Here is a 19,764-nt window from a genome sequence, read left to right as displayed (position 1 = left end):
GCTCGCAGCTCCTCCTGCCTCCAGGATGTCTCCGCCTGGATGTCAGCCCACCACCTAAAACTCAACATGAGCAAGACTGAGCTCCTCATCTTCCCTCCCAAACCCGGTCCTCTCCCAGATTTCCCTATCACCGTGGATGGCACGATCATCCTTCCTGTCTCTCAGGCCCGCAATCTCGGTGTCATCCTTGACTCGTCTCTCTTGTTCACCCCACACATCCCATCCGTTACCGAGACCAGCCAGTTTCACCTTTACAATATCACCAAGATCCGCCCTTTCCTCTCCACCCAAAGGCTCCCTTACTGCTACAGGCTCTTGTTATATCCCGGCTAGACTACTGTGTCAGCCTTCTCTCTGATCTCCCTTGCTCCTCTCTCACCCCGCTCCAGTCTATTCTTCACTCCATTGCCTGGCTCATCTTCCTGCAGAAACAATCTGGGCATGTCACTCCCCTTCTTAAACACCTGCAGTGGTTGCCTATCAACCTCCGCTCCAAACAAAAACTCCTCACTCTAGGCTTCGAGGCTCTCTATCACCTTGCCCCTTCCTACCTCTCCTCCCTTCTCTCTTTCTACTGCCCACCCCGCACACTCTGCTCCTCTGCCGCCCACCTCCTCACCGTCCCTCGGTCTCGCCTATCCCGCTGTCGACCCCTGGGCCACGTCCTCCCGCGGTCCTGGAACGCCCTCCCTCCTCACCTCCACCAAACTGATTCTCTTCCCCTCTTCAAAACCCTACGTAAAACTCACCTCCTCCCAGAGGCCTTCCCAAACTGAGCTCCCCTTCTCCCTCTACTCCCTCTACCACCACCCCCTTCACCTCTCTGCAGCTTAACCCTCTTTTCCCCCCATTTCCCTCTGCTCCTCCCCCTCTACCTTTCCAACCCCTCATCACTGTACTCGTCTGCTCAACTGTATATATTTTCATTACCCTATTAATTTTGTTAATGAAATGTACATCGCCTTGATTCTATTTAGTTGCCATTGTTTTGACGAGATGTTCTTCCCCTTGACTCTATTTATTGCCATTGTTCTTGTCTGTCTGTCTCCCCCGATTAGAATGTAAGCCCATCAAGCGGCAGGGACTGTCTCTATCTGTTGCCGACTTGTTCATTCCAAGCGCTTAGTACAGTGCTCTGCACATAGTAAGCGCTCAATAAATACTATTGAATTTCATGGTGGCCCATATCCCCAGGAGTGTCTTCTTGGATCTAAACCCGTTAGTCTTTATCCTTTCAGATGTGGGCAAGGATTTGAGTTCTCTCTAGGTTATGTCCTATTCCCCCACCCTTCGACCATGGCCACCACTCCTTGTCTCTCAAATAAACACTCTGGAATAGCCAGGGGATCATTTTATTGTCCTCCTCTCCTGTGGTAGATTGTAGGAAGCTCAGATAATTCTTATCTTCCACCAGCTCCCTCAACTTCTCAGGTAAACACATATCTCCGGCCCTCCAAAGCTACCCAAGCTCCTAGCATAAGCAGACATAAGGGTTAGAGTCCTAAATGAGTTGATAATAGATCAACAGAACTATAAGTATAACTGCAACTATAAAATGGGGAATCTGCATCCTCTCCCTTCTACTTAACCTGGGAGCCTCGTGTATAACAGGGACTTTGTCCAACCTGGGTAACTTGCATCTATTCCAGAATTTAGAACAGTTCTTGAGAAATAGAAGCACTTAATAAATATCATTTAAAATTCAAATTGGATAACAATATAAACAAATTTTAATCAATAGCACTTTTCTCTTTCCTTTAATGCTGTTTCCTTTATGCAGGGCCCCTTCTTACTTTCCTGTAAGCATCCTAGAGCTTGTGCTTTTCCCTTTTTGCCTCCATCTCTCTGAGAATTTCAGTTTTCAGGTTCACTTTATCTGGACTCTTCAGATACCAGTGTAGAAATGCTGCCAAACCGCATGCTTATTTCCCTCTCTCAGGAATAGAAGCTTCAAGGATCCTGAATTCTGGTCCCCAGTGTGGACCCCTTTCTTCTGCATCCTGTCCCTTCAGTATCTTTTGCCAACTATATAACAAAAATGACCAAAGGGTCTCTTTCCCCACCTAATTAGCCTCTCGCTCCTTTTCCAGTCCTCCTCTGTGATTAGCTATGCTTCTGATGGACGCATCAGCTAAATTCAAGGGATTCAATTAGCTTTTCTGGAGGGAGGAATTAGAAATTTGTTTCCAACTTCTAGCAACATGAAGTTTCTTCTGCTCTCTTCCTCTGTGTGGGGAGTTAACTTGAGTGGTAGGTACAGGACACAATGACATGTTAAATGTATTATTATTGTTATCATATTTGTTAAGCAGTTAACTATGTGTCAAGCAAACTATGTGTCAAACACTGTTCTAACTGCTGGGATAGATGGAAGTTAATGAGGTTGGACACAAGTCCTTTCCCACATGGGGCTCACAGTGTAAGAGAGGGAATGGGTATTCATTGAGGAAACCTAGTTAAGTAAGTTAGTTAAGTAACTAGACCTAGGTCATATAGCAAGCAATTGACAGAGCCAGGATTAGGCCCCAGGTCCTTTGACCCCCATGCCTGTGCTCTTTCCACTAAACCATGTTGCTTCTCAGCTAATTTGGAATACTTGTGAAGCCTGCAATCCTGCATCTCATCACATCTCCAGTCCTGTGGGCACCTCAAACTTAAGAAGTTTAAAACTAAACTAATCATTTTCCCTCCTAAAGCTCTTCCTCCTTCCTCCTTCAAGACTTCCTATCTCAATCAGTACCACCACAACCTTCCCTGTTCCAAAAGCCCATAATCTCCATTATGCTAGAACCTCTTTGTGGTCTTCAAATTTCACATTCAGTCTTCTCTCAAGTCCTGATGATTCTTCCCACTCAGCCTCTGCCCATTCTTCTCCAACTAAACACTATTGCACAAGAACCGTCTGGCCACTGGAGTCACTCATGAGCCCCAAAGAGAGACATCATGCAATCTTGAGGGTGAGAAACAGTTGCAGGAAGACAGTGCCATGGGCGATGCTGGAACAGTAGTCATTCCTGAACAATTGTTGCGGTGTGTCCCTATTGGGAAGGCAATGATATGGAGTAGGAGGAAGGTCTCTGCCAGTAGGTTAAGGATACAGAAGAAGACCCAGAATGGGAGGATGCACGGTGTGGGACATGGGGTTTGATCTAAACTCATTGTGAACTCCCAAGATTGATAGTAATGGCCTGGGCTGTGCTGTGGAGATTAGTTATTACAGATGGAGAAAGTCTATGTGACATGATAAACAAAGGCAATCATCTTTCACCCAGCAACAATCTGGAACAGCCAAAGCTCCAATGCAGATACCCTCATGGTGTCCCCTTGATGAGGAGCATGGTAACATGAACTATTGTCCAGGTAGAGGATGATCAAGTCAGTGGTTTTGGCTTGTATCCCAGGATGAACAGGGAGATGTGGGACATGATGAAGCAGGTGCATCCCCTGATCCCCACTCCAGTCTGGGAGAAGAAGATGAAATCTTGGAGGTTGTCACTAAGAGGCAATACCCTTTGTCTCCAGGACAATTAAAAATGTTGCAAGTGGAGCTGAAAGGGGTATGCTGGATCTGAGTGTGAACTGGAACAGAACAGTTTGGATTCTGCTCTAGGGTTCCTGGACCAAACTGAAAGCAGACTGCAGGCAGTCCCGTCTTTAGACAATTAGCTGCCTGCTTTGGCCCATTCCTCATGACAGCATTATATTTCACTTAGTTTCCCTGTGCCAAGCTTCGCCTCCACCCCACTGTTCTGCTTCCCCTGTGGCCACCCTCTCTTACAGTGGACCCTGAAGTGATCACTTTTCTCACTGACTTTTCAGAGTTTAAGCCTCATGTGGAACAGAGAATCTCATTTGATTATCTGATTAACTACCTCAGTGCTTAGCCCAGTGCTTGGCATTTAGTAACTTCTTAACAAACATTGTAATTAGCTTTGATATGAAAATGTTCATGGCTGCAGTACCACCATCAGACAAACAGTCAGTGTGTGTGGTGCATCATCTGCATGGCCTAGAAGAAAGAGCATGGGCCTGGGAGTCAGAGTTCCTGGGTTCTAATCCAAGCTCCACCATATATCTGCTGTGTAGCCTTGGCAAGAAGTTAAATGACTTCTTAAGCCTCAGTTCCCTCCTCTGCAAAATGGGGATTCAATGCATGTTCTCCTTCCTTCTTAGATTGTGAGCCCCACGTGAAACTTATCTTGTGTCTCTCCCAGCACTTAGTACTTGGCATATAGTAAGTGCTTAACAAATACCACAGTTAATATGGATATTATCATAGTCATCATCATCAAATTGTTATTATTATCATTTTTATCTGGACACAGAGCTCCATTCTGGCTGCAATCAGGATGAGCCAGGGCAGAGAAGAGGAAGTTCGCACACTCGGGATGAAAAGCTCACACACAGAAATCCAAGTTAGAAGCACATATGAATGCTTGCATTCATTGGTCCCAGAGCTCTAGTTCTGCTTGACTCGGGATTTCCAAGACAGGCACAATCCAACTCTCCTCCCCGGGGAGCACCTACCTATAAGTCTCAGAATCCAGCAACCAGAAAGCCACAATCACCTCACAGAGCCTAGCACAACTCCTTCAGTGCTGGAGGGCTCTCCTGGTTTCTCCCTAGTGCTGTTCTGTGGGTGACCATCCTGTGGGCATGTTCGATCAGAGGACCAAGGCTTACCTCTATGCTCATTTCTGAACTGAGGGACAACCCCCAGTGTGGCAGGCTTGTACAGCACCCTCCATGGCAGGGAAGGGCCAGGTGAGACAAGGTTATAAAGGTTGCACACGGTGAGGTCTGGGGTGAGGATTCAGGGTCTTCCGAGGGAAAGGAACAGGTTGGGGACAATAGGTTTGGGAGGGAAGGGGAAATAGTGACAGGTGATGGGGAAGGCAGGTTGAGAAAGAGATAATAATTCCAGTTAAAATAAAGGAAGGCAGTACCAATATTAAATAAAATCACAGATGCAAGTCGGAACTGGGCTGGGGGAGGAGGATTTCACTGAGGAGACAATGGGTCAGCAGCAGAGCCCATGGATGGAATAAGGGACCTGAGAAAAACAGTATAACATCCCTGGGGCAGTTGGGGCCTAAGGCAGGGAGGGACTGCGTCTGAGACTGTACTGGGTGTTGTACTCCTTTCGACTTGCAGTGTCACTGTCATACACCTTGTGCAATGCTGACTACTGACAATGATTGCAACTTATGCCCAAACTCGTCTCTAAATTCAGGAAACTGACTTTAATCTATTTTCTAATGTGAAATGAATTCCCTGTGCACCTGCTGCTCTGGGAACATACATCCACACAGGACTGCATGGCTGAGGAAAGGGCCTGAAACCCCTCAGAGATAGATGGTGATGGTATTTGTTAAACGTTTACTGTGTGCTAGGCACTCTACTAATGTATTCCTAGTCCTGGGCCAGGGAGAGTGAGTGACAGAGTGAAGCACCATGGCCTAGTATTAAGACAATGGGTCTTGGAGTCAGAAGTCCTATGTTCTAATCCTCACTCTGCCAGTTGTCTGCTTTGTGACCATGGGCAAGTTCCTAAGTTTCTCTGTGCCTCAGTTTCCTCACTTGTAAAACAGGTATTAAATATCTGTTCTCCCTCTAGACTGTGATCCCCATGTGGGATACAGACGGTGTCCAGTCTTATAAACTTGTATCTACCCCAGTGCTTAAAAAAGTGCTTGACACCTGGTAAGCACTTAACAAATACCATGAAAAAAAAGTCTTCTCTGAGATAGCTCAGACCCAAGATACTTGTGTGATCTCAAGGTTCTAGCTAAAAAAACACTGAAGTCACAGAGTGGACTAGCACAGAGCCCAAAGAGAGTCCCTACCCTGGCTGAAAATGGCCAGGTGCACTAGGACCCTGCTGATACATTTGGACTTCCAACCACAAAAGTTAATGGAAACACTGAAGAGGCATAAATAACCTACTCCATCTATAACCATCTCCCAAAACTGATTGGGGACACTTCTGTTACTTAATCAAGTTTTCCTATGTTAATTTTTTCTTAGAGAAAATATCAGAGCTGTTTTCGTTATTATATTACTCATTGTCTTAGAGTAATTGATTTTTCCTGCCTTAAACACTTTCTTTTCTACCCTTTCCAGGCATGACTCTGTGGTCTTGCACTTGGGGACTGGTGGCAGGGAGGAGCTGGAACTCTTTAGACTGTAAGCTCCTTATGGGTAAGGAATGTGTCTTCTACTGTACTGTACAACAGTGATGGCATTTGTTAAGTGCTTACTATGTGCTGAGCACTGTTCTAAGTTCTGGGGGTGTACAAGGTAATCAGGTTGTCCCATGTGGGGCTCACAGTCTTAATCCCCATTTTACAGAAGAGGTAACTGAGGCCCAGAGAAGCTAAGTGACTTGTCCAAGTTCACACAGCTGATAAGTGGCGGAGGTGGGATTAGAACCCATGACCTCTGACTCCCAAGCCCGGGCTCTTGCCACTGAGCCACACTGCTTCTCTACAGTACTCAACTATAATGAATCAGTCAATCAATGGTATTTATTGAGCACTTATTATGTGCCAAGCACTGTACTAAGCATTTAGGAGAGTAAAATAAAACAGAATTAACAGACAAGATCCCTGCCCATCATGAGTTTACAGTCTAGTCTAATGATGTACTCTAATGTACTCTATCAAGCACCTAGTACAGTACTTGGCACACAGTAAATGACTGATGAATTTATTACTCTAACAGCCTCCTTGCTGACTTCCTAGCCTCCTTTCTCTCCCCACTCCAGTCAATAATTCAATATGTTGCCCCTATCATTTTTCTACAAAAATATTCAGGACGTTTCCCCATTCCTCAAGAAACTCCAGTGGTTGGCCATCCGCCTCCACATCAAACAACTCCTCATCATTGGCTTTAAAGCACTCAATCACCTAGCTACTCTCCTAGTACAACCCAGCCCTCACATTTTGCTGCTGTAATGCCAACCTTCTCACTGTACCTCGATCTCATCTATCTCACTGCCAACCCCTCACCTATGTCCTCCCTCTAGGCCTGAATGCCCTCCCTCTGCAAAGCCTTATTGAAGACACATCTCCTACAAGAAGCCTTCCCTGACTAAGCCCTCCATTCTTCTTCTCCCACTCCTTTCTGCATCACCCTGACTTGCTCCCTTATTCATCCCCCCTCACAGCCTCTCAGCATGTATGCACATATCTGTAATCTCTTTATTTATATTAATGTCTGTCTCTCCCGCTAGACTATAAGCTCATTGTGGGAAGGGATTGTGTATGTTTATTGTTATAGTGTACTATACTAAGTGCTTAGTACAGTGCTCTGCATACAGTAGTCACTCAATAAATATGATTGAATGAATGAATGAATGAATGAATGAACAATTGATCACTCCATGGCCTGCCCCAGCCCTGCTCAGCTTCTCATCTGCCATTCCTATTGCTCCACATTCATCATTGTGTAGGATATTTTCCAGGGATTTTGATAATAGGAGAAACCTCCAAGTGGGAGCCCCTGAGGGTACAAATGCCTATAACGGGCAGGAGCACCTTTGCAGGGAAGGCCTGCAGAAACAGGCAGACTCGTTTTCTCTCCCCTCACTTTCCCACCTCAGTCCCTCCTTCCCATAGTACACCCCACATTGTGCTCTCCCTACTGTGCCCAGGAGGAAACATCATCAGGCTGGGATGGCAGGGTGGTACTGAAGGGGGAGAGGTCCCTCTACGTGGAATTCACCAGTCATTCTGGGCTGAGATGCTGAAAGATACCTGTTGCAAATTATGGTAAATGCATGAATGTCCCAAACAGACCTCTTCAAGTTGGAGATGAAGGTTCCAGTCCCAGATTTGGGCTGGGGCAAAGTTATTTGGGTAATGGGGAGGAACATGGTGGAGTACAGAGTCTGCCTACTGCAGCAACAACAGATGCTGCTGCTGATGCCACCACGATCACCCTTACCTGGACCTATGTGAGATTGACTGGGGTGTGGTACAGAACCCAAAATACCACTTCAGCGTGGCTCGAGTGAAGGAATCTGGTCATCTTATTCCTATAGAACACAGTGAGAGAGAAGGCAGGTTCTCCAGTACCCTATGATGGATTTGTATTGGAAACAGAAGATTTCCTTTTCCATAATGTTTTCACCCTCTTATCACTGTGAATCACTAGGAATGGGCTCACAGCTGAGAAGGTGAATGCCAACACCATGTGACTGTTCACCAGCAGAAGAGACTTCTCTTTCATGTTTAGTATAATGCTCAGCATGACTGTCTGTCGTCCATACAGGAGGACATACAGCATCACCAAGGCAATGACTCTCTTAGCAGCTCTGACCTCAGGCATAGCCCTGGGGGAGCTGCTGGGCTGGTGAAGGTGCTGGACCCGCCTGTGATGTCTAGCAAGGACAAACACCATATAACCACTGGCCATGCTCATGAGTCCCACAAAGAACAGATCCCAGAGGGAATGTACAATGGCAATCATCAGGGTGGCTTTTGCACTGATACTGATGCTTGAGCAATATTTGAGATAAAGTGGGATTTGAACACTGCTCCTGTTCTTTGGGCCTGTTGTGTTCATGAGGATGTCGATGTCTATTAACATATTGAAGATCCAAGACAGTAGACAGAAGGGGAGGAGGCACCTGGGTAATTTGGTTTTGACTCCTGCCCACCAGGAGTTGCTGGGACTGATGGTGATGGCTTGGAAGATGCTTAGGAGGCAGGTGGTGCAGATGGCCAGGCCACGGGCCACTCGATACAGGTACATGAGGATTTTACATCCTACATCATCTAGGAAATTTCTCAATCCCCAAGCAGATACAGTCTCTAGGATTCCACCAGTTAGAAAAATGATGGTGTTACCTAAGGCCAGGTGGGCAAGGATCAAGTCTGAGGAACTGAGTTTGTGGCTGGCACAGAACTTGCAGGAATAAAACAGAAGGAGGAATCCATTCACTGAGACCCCAATGCTGAACTGTAACAAAATCACAACCCCAAAAGAGAGTTCAGTGGCATCCATTATCTCGAATCTTCAGTTAGAATTAGGAGAGGCCCTCTGTAGAGCTACCTAAAAAAGGAGAGAAAAGGGGAAGAAAGCCTGAAGGAAGAGAGATAGAGGAGAAAACACACACACACACATACACACAGATTATTTGGACAGAAATTGTATTTCTGCACCCCAGTGATCCTCAGCAGGTGAATAAAGAATACAAATTCAAATATTGATTCTGTTTCTGAATGGTACTGTCATTATCACCTGTCTTTTGTCCTAATTCCACCAGGAAGAAAAACATTAGACTGGACCTCAACCAAAAAGGTAACATGGCCTTGGGATCATTTCCTCCTCATGTCAGGCTCATCACTGGCCAAGAGTTTTACATGACTGTCAGCTGCGGTGGCTTAACCAAAGCAGTGAATCTATGGCTCCTGCATGGGCTTGGTTGGGGAGTGAGTATCATCAGTATTTATTTTGAATGTACTATCAGTAGTTGTAGTCATAGTAGAAGTATTTATTGAACACCCAGTTGGTGTAGTAAACTGTATTAGGCATTTGGGTAGTATATAATAACAAAAGACGTGTTCCCTGCCTACAAGGAGTTTATACTCTAATAGGAAAGATAAACAAAATTTTTTCAGTACTTCCAAAATACATAAATTGAGTGAGCATGTACATAAATGAGGACATAAATGAGGTTGTTTCTGAACAAATTTGGAACAAAGGGAATGTTTTCTTCAACAACATCAACAGCAGCTACCATAACATTAATACCAAAAAAATCCAAAAAAAAAAAATCCCAACTTAGTAAACCTCATTCCTGGTTTAAGACCATTTCTGGCCCATTTGCCCAGGTATTTGCCTTGTGATTAGAGTCTCTAATAGAATAGTCTGAACTACACTCACTACATTGTGCACTTTTCAGTGGTAAATTTCTACTATCTTCAGAGTTCATACTTTGTCTCTCTCATGCTATTACTCTCCTCTCTGTCCACTGGTGCAAACCAATGATGATGCCACTGATTCTCTAATGAAGGAAAAGATTCTTTGTTATTAGGACTCAGAGTCTGATGGATCATTTCACAGTGACTGGGGTAAGGTCTTTGGTTTTGAATATTAAGATATGATGGATGCTTTCAGGTAGACTGAGGGAAAGACAGGACATCTAACATGGGGATTTGACCCCTATTCCTCAGTTTTAGGAAACAGAGTTCCCCCATTACCCCAAGGGTGCTAGTTATCTTGTGAGGGTTACCATGGCTGGTGACACTGAAATATGTCTTAGGAAAAGTATTAGCATCTTAGGTATCAGGTTAGCCAGCTAAGATTACAGCAGCCTGTCTATACCCCTAACAGTTCATGATTCTTTCTAGTCAGTCACTGACATTGCTAGAAAGGTGAAGAATACTCTGTAGCTCTCCCTGCCCCTAAGTAATAGGAAGGTACAATTGCATTCATTTTACTCACCTGATGCAAAGCAAGGCATAAGAACAGAGAGGGCAAAAATAAGTGAAATATTGCAACCCCTGGTGACTGGAAGTCCAGGGTTTTATATGCCCTCTGTCCACAACTGAGTCACGTTTGAGCCTTGGCTCTGACTGAGCCAGTAGAGCTACATGAGGAAGACTGAAGGACATGGGAAACAACCAAGTAGATTTTAGCATCATGAACACCCAGTTAAGGTAATGAAACAAAGTAAGCTAAGGAAAATCTTTCTTTTGTTTAAGAAATTGCTTTACATACCCTTTGACTAACTACTGTTGCTATTATTTCTGCTGCATTAATTCTAATTGTGGGTAACTCCTTTTATGTCATTAAATAAACACTCATAATTCTCATAGTAATATTAATTTTTAAGTGTTTACTCTGCAGAGCACTGTACTCCGAGGGCTAGGAATCAATACTCAGCTGGGAGTTAGACGCTGTGTCTGGCCTTCCAGGGGTTCATAGTCTACAAATAAGGAGGAAAGAATTAGAAGAAAAGTGCAGTAGGACAGAAAAACTAATTTAAGCCCTAAACAACATAAAATACAGAGTTCAAAGTCCAGTGAGTCTTGTGGTGGGCTCAGGATGCTATCCTCCAGGTCATTGAGGATACAATTTCAAATAAACTTCCCTAAGTTCTGAAATCTGTAAATGTGTAGAGGGCCCAGGCTGGTGCTGCTTTAAATCTCTCATTAAATCCTGCAATCATAGTGCATGGTGGGAGTAGGGGCCCTGGGTGTTGTGTTGAGAAGGCAGCAGGAGTTTCAAAGTAGTTTTGCTAGCTCTTTCACATTCATGGAGGGGTTCTATGTGTGCCTGTGCTGTCAATCCACACTTCCTGGGAGAAAGAACACTTTCTCAGTAGAAATTTCCTCCAACTTCTGCTGCCAGCCTCTCAGGACAGGGGAATCCCAAAGGATTTTCCTGCCTTCAGAACATATACTTTCTTAAAAGACGTGGTTTATTGTGATATGCCTGGGCAAACTTGGAAATGTGCTGCCTTGGAAGCCTTCTGAATGGAGTGGGAAAGGCCAGAACCCACATGTCGACCTTAGAGGGTTCTAGTTGGGGACAGGACCTGGTTATGAAGGAATAGTTCAGGTGAAACTGAGCAGGTGCAGCAGTCGGTGGAGGGTGTGGTCAGAATGCCCTGGTTGCCTCTCAATCTGGTCCACGAGGAGCAACTCTCCCAAGTTTCATCTCACTGCAACTGTTACTTCTGCTGGCAGACAAGATGCTACCTCTGTCAACATACTTTACTTATCCACCTCATGGGCACACCATCAGATCACCTTCCTCAGCCTAAAGATTGTGTTCTGTAGCAGAGAGGGGAACTCTACACCATTTCCATCACAGAGTTGATGGCATCCCCACTTTCTGTCCCCACTCCTCCGGGTGCCACATAACTTCTCAGGGCCCAAGGAAAGTAGACTTAATCCTAGTACAAGGCACGCTGGCCTGCCCGAGGATATCCTCCTGGCCATCCTGCTCAGTCCTTCTTCCCCTATGTCCTGGGGTTGGAGCCCTCACCTCACCCTCTCTCTCCTCTGGTTGCCAAAATGCATCCCAAGGCCCTACAAGTGGAGCCACTTGTATACAGGCCGTCCCCAGTCTGCCTCATTATACCTACACACCCAGGAACTCAGTCTTCTCCCCAGTTCCTGGGATGTGGCTCCATTGTCAGGCTAGGTTCAGTGGTCCAAACATTCCCTAACACAAAAGTATCATGGTGCATCCCCAGCCTCTATCATTCATTCATTCATTCATTCATTCATTCATTCATTCATTTATTCAGTTGCATTTATTGAATGCTTACAGTGTGCAGAGCACTGTACGAAGTACTTGGGAGAGTACAATACAACAATAAACGTACACAATCCCTGCCCACAATGAACTTACAGTCTAGACATGAGAAAGAGAGACAGTAATACAAATAAATCAATTACAGATATGTACATACTTGCTGAGGGGCTTTGGGGAGGGAGAACAAAGGAAGCAGGTCAAGGTGATGCAGAAGAGAGTGGGAGAAGAAGAAAGAAGAAGAAACTTAGTCAAGGAAGGCCTCTTGGAGGTGATGTGCCTTCAATAAGGCTTTGAAGTGGGGGAGTGTGATTGTCGGATTTGAGGAGGGAGGGCATTCCAGGACAGAGGCAAGATGTGGGTGAAGGGTCAGTGGCACAGATAGGCAAGATAGAGGCACAGTGAGAAGGTTAGAATTAGAAATATGACGTGTGTGGACTGGGTTGTAGTAGGAGAGTAGCAAGGTGAGGTAGGAGGGGGCAAGGTGATGGAGTGCTTTAAAGCCAGTGGTGAGGAGTTTTGTTTTTTTTTATGCCGAGGTGGATGGGCAACCACTGGAGTGTTTTGAGGAGTGGGGTGACATATGTCCTGAAAGTTTTTGTAGAAAAATTATCCGGGCAGCATATGGACTGGAGTGGGGAGAGGAAGGAGACTGGCAGGTCAGAATAGAGACTGATACAGTAATCCAGGCAGAATAGGATGAGTGATTGTATTAACGTGGTAGCAATTTGGATGCTGGGAAAAGGGCAGATTTTAATAGTGCTGAGAAGGTGGGACCGACAGGATTTAGTGATGGATTGAATATGTGGGTTGAATTGGAGAAAGGAGTCAAGGATAACACCAAGTTTATAGGCCTTTGAGATAGGAAGGATGGTCGTGCCATCTACAGTTGTGGGAAAGCCATGGGGTGGACAGGGTTTGGGTGGGAAGATAAGGAGTTCTGTTTTGTACATATTAAGTTTGAGGTGGTCGTAAGACACCCATGTAGAGATGTCTCGAAGGCAAGAGAAAGTGCAAGACTGCAGCGAGGGAGAGAAATCAGGGCTGAAGATGTAGATTTGGGTATCAGCTGCAAAGAGGTGGTAGTTGAAGCCATAGGAGCAGATGATTTCTCCAAGGGAGTGAATGTAGATGGAGGATAGAAGGGGACCCAGAAATGAACTTTGAAGGACCCACACAGCTAAGGGTTGGTAGGCGGAGGAGGAACCCATGAAAGAGACTGAGAATGAACAGTCAGAGAGATGAGAACCAGGAGAGGACAAAGTCACTGAAGCCATGGTTGGATAGTATTTCCAGGAGTAGGGGATGGTCCACAGTGTTGAAGTCAGCTGAAAGGTTGAGGAGGAGTAAGATGGAGTAGAGTCTGTTGGATTTGACAAGAAGCAGATCATCATCTTTGAAATGGTTGTTTCTGTGGAGAAGCAGAGAAGCAGCGTGGCGCAGTGGAAAGAGCACGGGCTTTGGAGTCAGGGCTCATGAGTTCGAATCCCAGCTCTGCCACTTGTCAGCTGTGTGACTGTGGGCAAGTCACTTAACTTCTCTGTGCCTCAGTTCCCTCATCTGTAAAATGGGGATTAAGACTGTGAGCCCCACGTGGGACAACCTGATTCCCCTGTGATTACCCCAGCGCTTAGAACAGTGCTCTGCACATAGTAAGTGCTTAACAAATACCAACATTATTATTATTATTGTGGAGTGAAGGGTACGGAAGCCAGATTGGAGGGGGTCAAAGAGAAAATTGGAGCAGAGGAATTTGAGATAGCAGGTGTAGACAACTAGCTCAAGGAGTTTGGAGAGGAATGGTAGAGTTGAGTTGAGATGAGATGAGAAAATTGGATGGGGGGTCAAAAGATTGGAGATCTCTGTGGGGAAATAGTACAGATTTAGAGGGAGGAGTTATGTAATAGAGGAGGCAAGTGAGGAGTTTGTGGTCAGTTATAGGGATTTCAAAATTGGTGAGGTTAGAGATTGTGCTGTGGTTAGAGATGATGAGATTGACTGTGTGTCCATCTTGGTGAGTTGGCGAAGTAGCATGCATCTCCTACAGCATCTTCTGGAGCCATTGTCATTAAAAGATATTTCCAGACCCTCCCTATCCCAGGCTTGGGGTCAGTAACACCTCATGTTCCCCAATACTTCATCACTGGGGAGGTGTCCCCCTATCCACCCTGGGCCATTAGACTTCAAGATATTGGATGTAGCAATGAGGCAGAGATCATGAAGCCAGCTTTGTGGTAACCAAATGATCTTGAGGAGTTTTTGCACCAGTGGGAATTTTGGACAAGGGAACAAAGAGTGAGGCATGGGTACCATGGAGACCAAGGGGAGCTGACTTCCTGCCCAACCACCACTGATAAGCTGCAGGAGGAGATTGCCTTTGCAGGGACTGATAACAGATCACAACATCAGGATCACCTACGGGACGACAAAGGGGATTTTACTGAGTCGTCTAGAGTGGGACTAGGTAACGTGTCAGAATTTTAAAAATCCCATCCCTGCTGACAACCATTCATTCATTCAATCATATTTATTGAGTGCTTACTGCATGCAGAGCACTGAACTAAGCACTTGGCAGAGTACAATATAACAATAAACAGCCACATTCCCTATCCACAACGAGCTTAAAGTCTAGAGGGGGAGACAAACATTAATAAAAATAAATTACAGATACGTACATAAGTGCTGTGGAGCTGGGGAGGAGGGAAATGAATAAAGGGGGTGAGTCAGGGTGACACAGAAGGGAGTGGGAGAAGAGGAAAGAGGGGTTTAGTCGAGGAAGACGTCTTGGAGGAGTTGTGCTTTTAATAAGGCTTTGAAGCAGGGGAAAGTAATGATAGGATTTGAGGAGGGAGTGCAGTGGGACAGATGAAAGCACAGTGAGATTAGCATTTGATAAGTGAAGTGTTCAGGCTGGGTTGTGCTGGGAAGGATTGGGAATAAAGACAAAGACGTCTGATTTAGAGTGAACTATTGTCCTCATCTTTTTTAAGCTACACGATTCTGGGAGTGGAATTACAAGTGGCCACAAAGGTCAAAGACAAGGACCTTGACTTCTTTCTCTCTTTCAACCCCCATAGTCAGTCAGCCACAAAATCCTGTCAATTCTTTTACCTCAACATCTCTAGAATTCACTCCTTCCATCCAAACTGCTACCACACTGATCCTAGCACTTGTCATATCCCAACTCAACTGTTACATCCTCCTTGCTGATCTCCTTGTCTCCATTCTCTCCCCTCTCCAGTTCATATGTCTCCTCGGGCAAACCAATGAATCGTCCATCCAACCCAGTATACTCTTTTGGTAATGGCATCTATAGGCTTCTAATCCCAGCACTGCCACTTGTCTGCTGTGTGATCTTGGGCAAATAACTTCACTTCTCTGTGCCTGTTACCTCATTTGTAAAATGGGGATTAAAACTGTGAGCCCTATCTGGGATGGAGACAGTGTTCCGTTCTGATTAACTTGTATCTACCCGAGGGCTTAGTACAGTGCCTGGCACACAGTAAGTGATTAACAAATACCACCGTTATTATTCTGGAGGAACTGTTGTTTTTTTTGTAAAAACTTACTCTCATCTTCCTAACTCTTTGCTCTAATTATTCAATTAGACAAAAATACCAACTTGAAACTGAGGGGCAGCTCTCTATGACTATGGGAACATTTAGTCCCTCTGCTCTGGGGTTGAAAAGTGCTTCCACAGAAGAATTTCCAAAGTAAAAATTCACAGCTGTGTCAGCCTCTGTCCATAATCTTCATCTGGGAAGCAGCATGGCTCAGTGGAAAGAGCCCGGGCTTTGGAGTCAGAGGTCATGGGTTCGAATCCCAGCTCTGTCACTTGTCAGCTGTGTGACTGTGGGCAAGTCACTTCACTTCTCTGGGCCTCAGTTACCTCATCTGTAAAATGGGGATGAAGAGTGTGAGCCTCACGTGGGACAACCTGATTACCCTGTATCTACCCCAGCGCTTAGAACAGTGCTCGGCACATAGTAAGCACTTAACAAATACCAAGATTATTATTATTATTACCATAGAGGTGAAACAAAGACCCCTAGCCCCTGGGGAATGACACCCAACCACTGGCCTTAGCAGAAGAGGGATTGCTTTCAAGAGTTTCTCAGCCACTACAGCAGTTGCTGATCCCTCCATTCCAGCCATGCTCTTCCAGTCCTGCACCAGCCCAGGATAGAAAGGACTGGACATTGCAGAGGAATTAGCTTCAACTGGGCTTTCAGTGGAACAATCACTGCTCTCAGTCATAAATGACTTCACAGAGAGCCATGGGGTGATGTCACAGTGACCCTGCTCCAAGAAACAGCAAAGCTGGGGAAGGTGGAAGGTCGAAAAGGCAACTATACAGTACCAGGCTGGCAGCCAAGACACAGCAGGCCCCAATCTGCAGCTGTAGTGGCCTCTCAAAGATTGAGGAGAGGTGGTATGGGAGCCATGGTATTGAAGCCATATTTTTACTGGACCACCAATGTGGCTAGTTATTTTTATTTGTGACTTGACTCTGTTATGTTTCATAGGTGATTCACACTTTCACTTGGGCTGATCAATCAGCAAGAGTAGTGACAGAGGAATGAGCTAAAGCAGAGGGTGCTGAGTGGGAGGAAGAGGCAAAAAGGAAAGAAAAAGATCTGTCAGTGTGTTCTGATTAGGTTTGTTTCATTTACCCCTTCTTCCTCTTTCATTTTGATTTTTGCATTTGGGGAACAGACATAGGAGGACAAACACTTTGGGAAAATCCTTAATCTGACACTACTGAGAGTAGATTCCAGGTTCACCTCTGCCATTCAGTGAGTGAGTGAGTGAGTGTGTGTGTGTGTGTGTGTGTGTGTGTGTGTTCATTTGGAGGATGTTTGATGTTGAAGGGATGGATAAGTAAGATGAGCTCCACACCTGAAGATAAGAATTCACTCATCATTAGAATAGGGTGACAGTCACTTGTCTCGAGACATCCCCTGAAATAAAGCCAATCACAGGGGAGGACAAAGAAGAAGAACAGGGAACTAACTAGCTGGAGACAAAGGCCAAGCCATAATAGAATTAGCCCTGGTCAAGCATTTGAAGGGCACAATGCAGAGCAGTCTCCTTTTTTTGAATCAAGAGGGCTAGGATGGGTAAGTGAGGCTGCAAGTTGGTTCTGGAGGAGGGAGACACCTCCATCCCTTGGAAAGTCTTAGTATTAGAGGAGGGTGTTTACCACCAAATTTTTTTCCAAGAGTTGTTCAAATTTCCTGCCATTTTGATAAACTCTATGCTGAATTTTAAGGGTTACATGGGTCACATATTGATATTTTGCAGAAACTAAGCCACCCATTTTGGTGATCTGTTGCTGAGCTTAAATTAATTTAAAACAAGATAAAATCAGTAACCTCTAGAGCTTTTGTGCCCAGAGTGCATAGACTCACCTCTGTTGATGACAATTGCAACTCTAGGGTGGTGCAGGGAGGTTTTTCTCTGAGCCTCCAGAAACCAGCATGCTAGAAGCTGAACTGGATAACTGGACCCCAAATGCTAGCCACTCAATATGGATGCAGTTCTGAAAATTATTGGATGTGGATGGCAATTTAATGTAGGACTTTCCAGAGTTACTCTGGGGCTCACCCTGAAAACACTCCCTTTCCTCATCGAAAGAAAAAAAACAAACTAAAGGTTCTAAGACTCTGGAGACACCTTCAGGTGTCTATCCATTTGCAAGTAATAATGTTGGTATTTGTTAAGCGCTTACTATGTGCAGAGCACTGTTCTAAGCGCTGGGGGAGATACAGGGTAATCAGGTTGTCCCACGTGAGGCTCACAGTATTAATCCCCATTTTACAGTCGAGGTAACTGAGGCACAGAGAAGTTAAGTGACTTGCCCACAGTCACACAGCTGACAAGTGGCAGAGCCGGGATTCGAACCCGTGACCTCTAACTCCCAAGCCCAGGCTTTTTCCATTGAGCCACGCTGGCTCCAAGGGCTATTTCAGCAAGGAAAGGACTGGAATAACCCCCAAAGTGCCACCCTGGGCCACAGATTTCAAGAGACATAAAGACACACAGAGAGAAGCAAGAGGGAAAGACAGAAGCAGTTTCTTCCTTCATAATGAGAAAAGACTAGGTTTCCCAGTGTTGGTTTAGGCCCAGTCCCCAGCCTGTTTTCCCCATATTCCTTTCTGATCTCACTGGTCATATCTCTCTAACCCGTCTGCTCAGACCCCCAAAGAACAATTTTTTGTGATGGCCAGTCCTGTTGGTGGTGGTAGCAGCAATAGAAGTAGGAGTAATAATAGTAGAATGATAGTGATAGTCATAGTATTTATTGAGCAGCCACTGCCACTGGGTGTAATGCACTATAGTAAGCCATTTACCAGTACTAAACAAGGAAATGACAAATTCCCTGCCCACAAGGGGCTTCCACTCTAATGGGGTAGAGCTCTCCATTTGGATTCAGATTTTAGTCTCCAATCTGTGTGCCATTATATTCTCCTCCCCCAACTAACTGGTGAGATTTCTCCGTGATCCACCTTTCTAAATGGGAATCTCCTTAAGATACAGATTTAGGACAAGATAATTCTCATTTTAAGAGAGCTCTCCCCTTTCAATGCCCTCTGAACCACTCTAAGGAAAAGGGGAACAGAGAAATCAGTCTTGAACTCAGGTCTGGGATGGAGTCCTCCAGACTCGAAATAAAATTTCCCCTTCAGATGGGGAATTCATTTCCCAGGTTTTCAGACTAAGGATTTGTGAGTCCAGGAAGCCCCTCTTTTCTCTGGCTCCTAGAGGAGGCAGCTTTTCTCCCCTTCTTCCTCCTTCCCTATCCAGCCTCAGGGCCTGAGACAAAAAGAAACACTTACCAGGCTGGTCTCTATTGATGGCTGTTGGACTGGTCTGGAAAATCAGGATCTGGGGTTGGCAGGGGCAGTAGTTATAAGGAAGGATTCCATGAGCTCATCCTCCTCCAGGGCTGTGATTATGCTGTAATGGAGAGGAATCTGACACTACTGAATGGTAGTGGGAAATGGGTAGTCTCCAGTGCAGTGAAACAATTGTGTCCTCATGGCACAACAAGACAGGAGCAGCTGGGCCCCATCTATCCTCTGAATCTCTGGCCTCTCCAGACCTGACTCAAGAGGGAACTTTGCTGATAGAGAGTGCTGGGGGACTGGAATCTGGAGGAGTTAGAGGAGGGAGTCTTTTTTCCTGATGATCAGTTAAGGGGAGGTGTAGGTAATCTTGCCTGCAAAATGGGGAAATAAAATAAAAGCAGTGTAATTTCTTGGAAGTTTACAGGTCAATGCTGAGGAATGGGAATCTCTTTTATTCTCTATTCTTGATATTTACTTCCACAGTTAGTCCCTATCTTCTACATTACTGCAGCTGGCTCGTTTTGCCACGTTACCCTACAGCTTTTAAATTTCATTTTTATATTTATCCTTGAACTATGGCAGGGGACAGAGAATGGGCCTGGGATGAGAAGGATCTGAGTTCTAATCCCAGGTCTGCCACTTG

At 45.3% G+C, this 19,764-nt stretch overlaps 1 protein-coding gene, 1 long non-coding RNA gene and 1 pseudogene across 2 annotated transcripts in view; all 3 read right to left on the bottom strand.

The window, feature by feature from the left end:
* The window catches only part of LOC120638138, a 32,905-nt gene extending 13,726 nt beyond the window's left edge, over nucleotides 1-19,179 (bottom strand). Inside the window, exon 1 of the long non-coding RNA XR_005659642.1 lies at nucleotides 19,110-19,179. This is a non-coding gene — a long non-coding RNA (uncharacterized LOC120638138). The remainder of the gene's footprint in view (nucleotides 1-19,109) is intronic.
* ORNANAV1R-PS3299 (vomeronasal 1 receptor ornAnaV1R-ps3299 pseudogene) lies at nucleotides 2,885-3,494 on the bottom strand (annotated as a pseudogene).
* Nucleotides 8,080-9,009, bottom strand: ORNANAV1R3111 (vomeronasal 1 receptor ornAnaV1R3111). Its single transcript, NM_001253503.1, has one exon. It carries the CDS (start codon nucleotides 9,007-9,009, stop codon nucleotides 8,080-8,082), a length of 930 nt encoding a protein of 309 aa, NP_001240432.1.
* Nucleotides 19,180-19,764: the final 585 nt, after the last annotated feature.

This window comes from Ornithorhynchus anatinus, chromosome X4, assembly GCF_004115215.2.
Source record: "Ornithorhynchus anatinus isolate Pmale09 chromosome X4, mOrnAna1.pri.v4, whole genome shotgun sequence".
NCBI lineage: Eukaryota > Metazoa > Chordata > Mammalia > Monotremata > Ornithorhynchidae > Ornithorhynchus > Ornithorhynchus anatinus.
Note: the sequence above shows the minus strand (reverse complement) of the source record. Positions and strands in the feature narration are given on the sequence as shown.

Coding starts and splice junctions, on each gene's coding strand:
- ORNANAV1R3111 (NM_001253503.1), bottom strand. CDS start 9,009: ATGGATGCCACTGAACTCTCTTTTGGGGTTGTGATTTTGTTACAGTTC.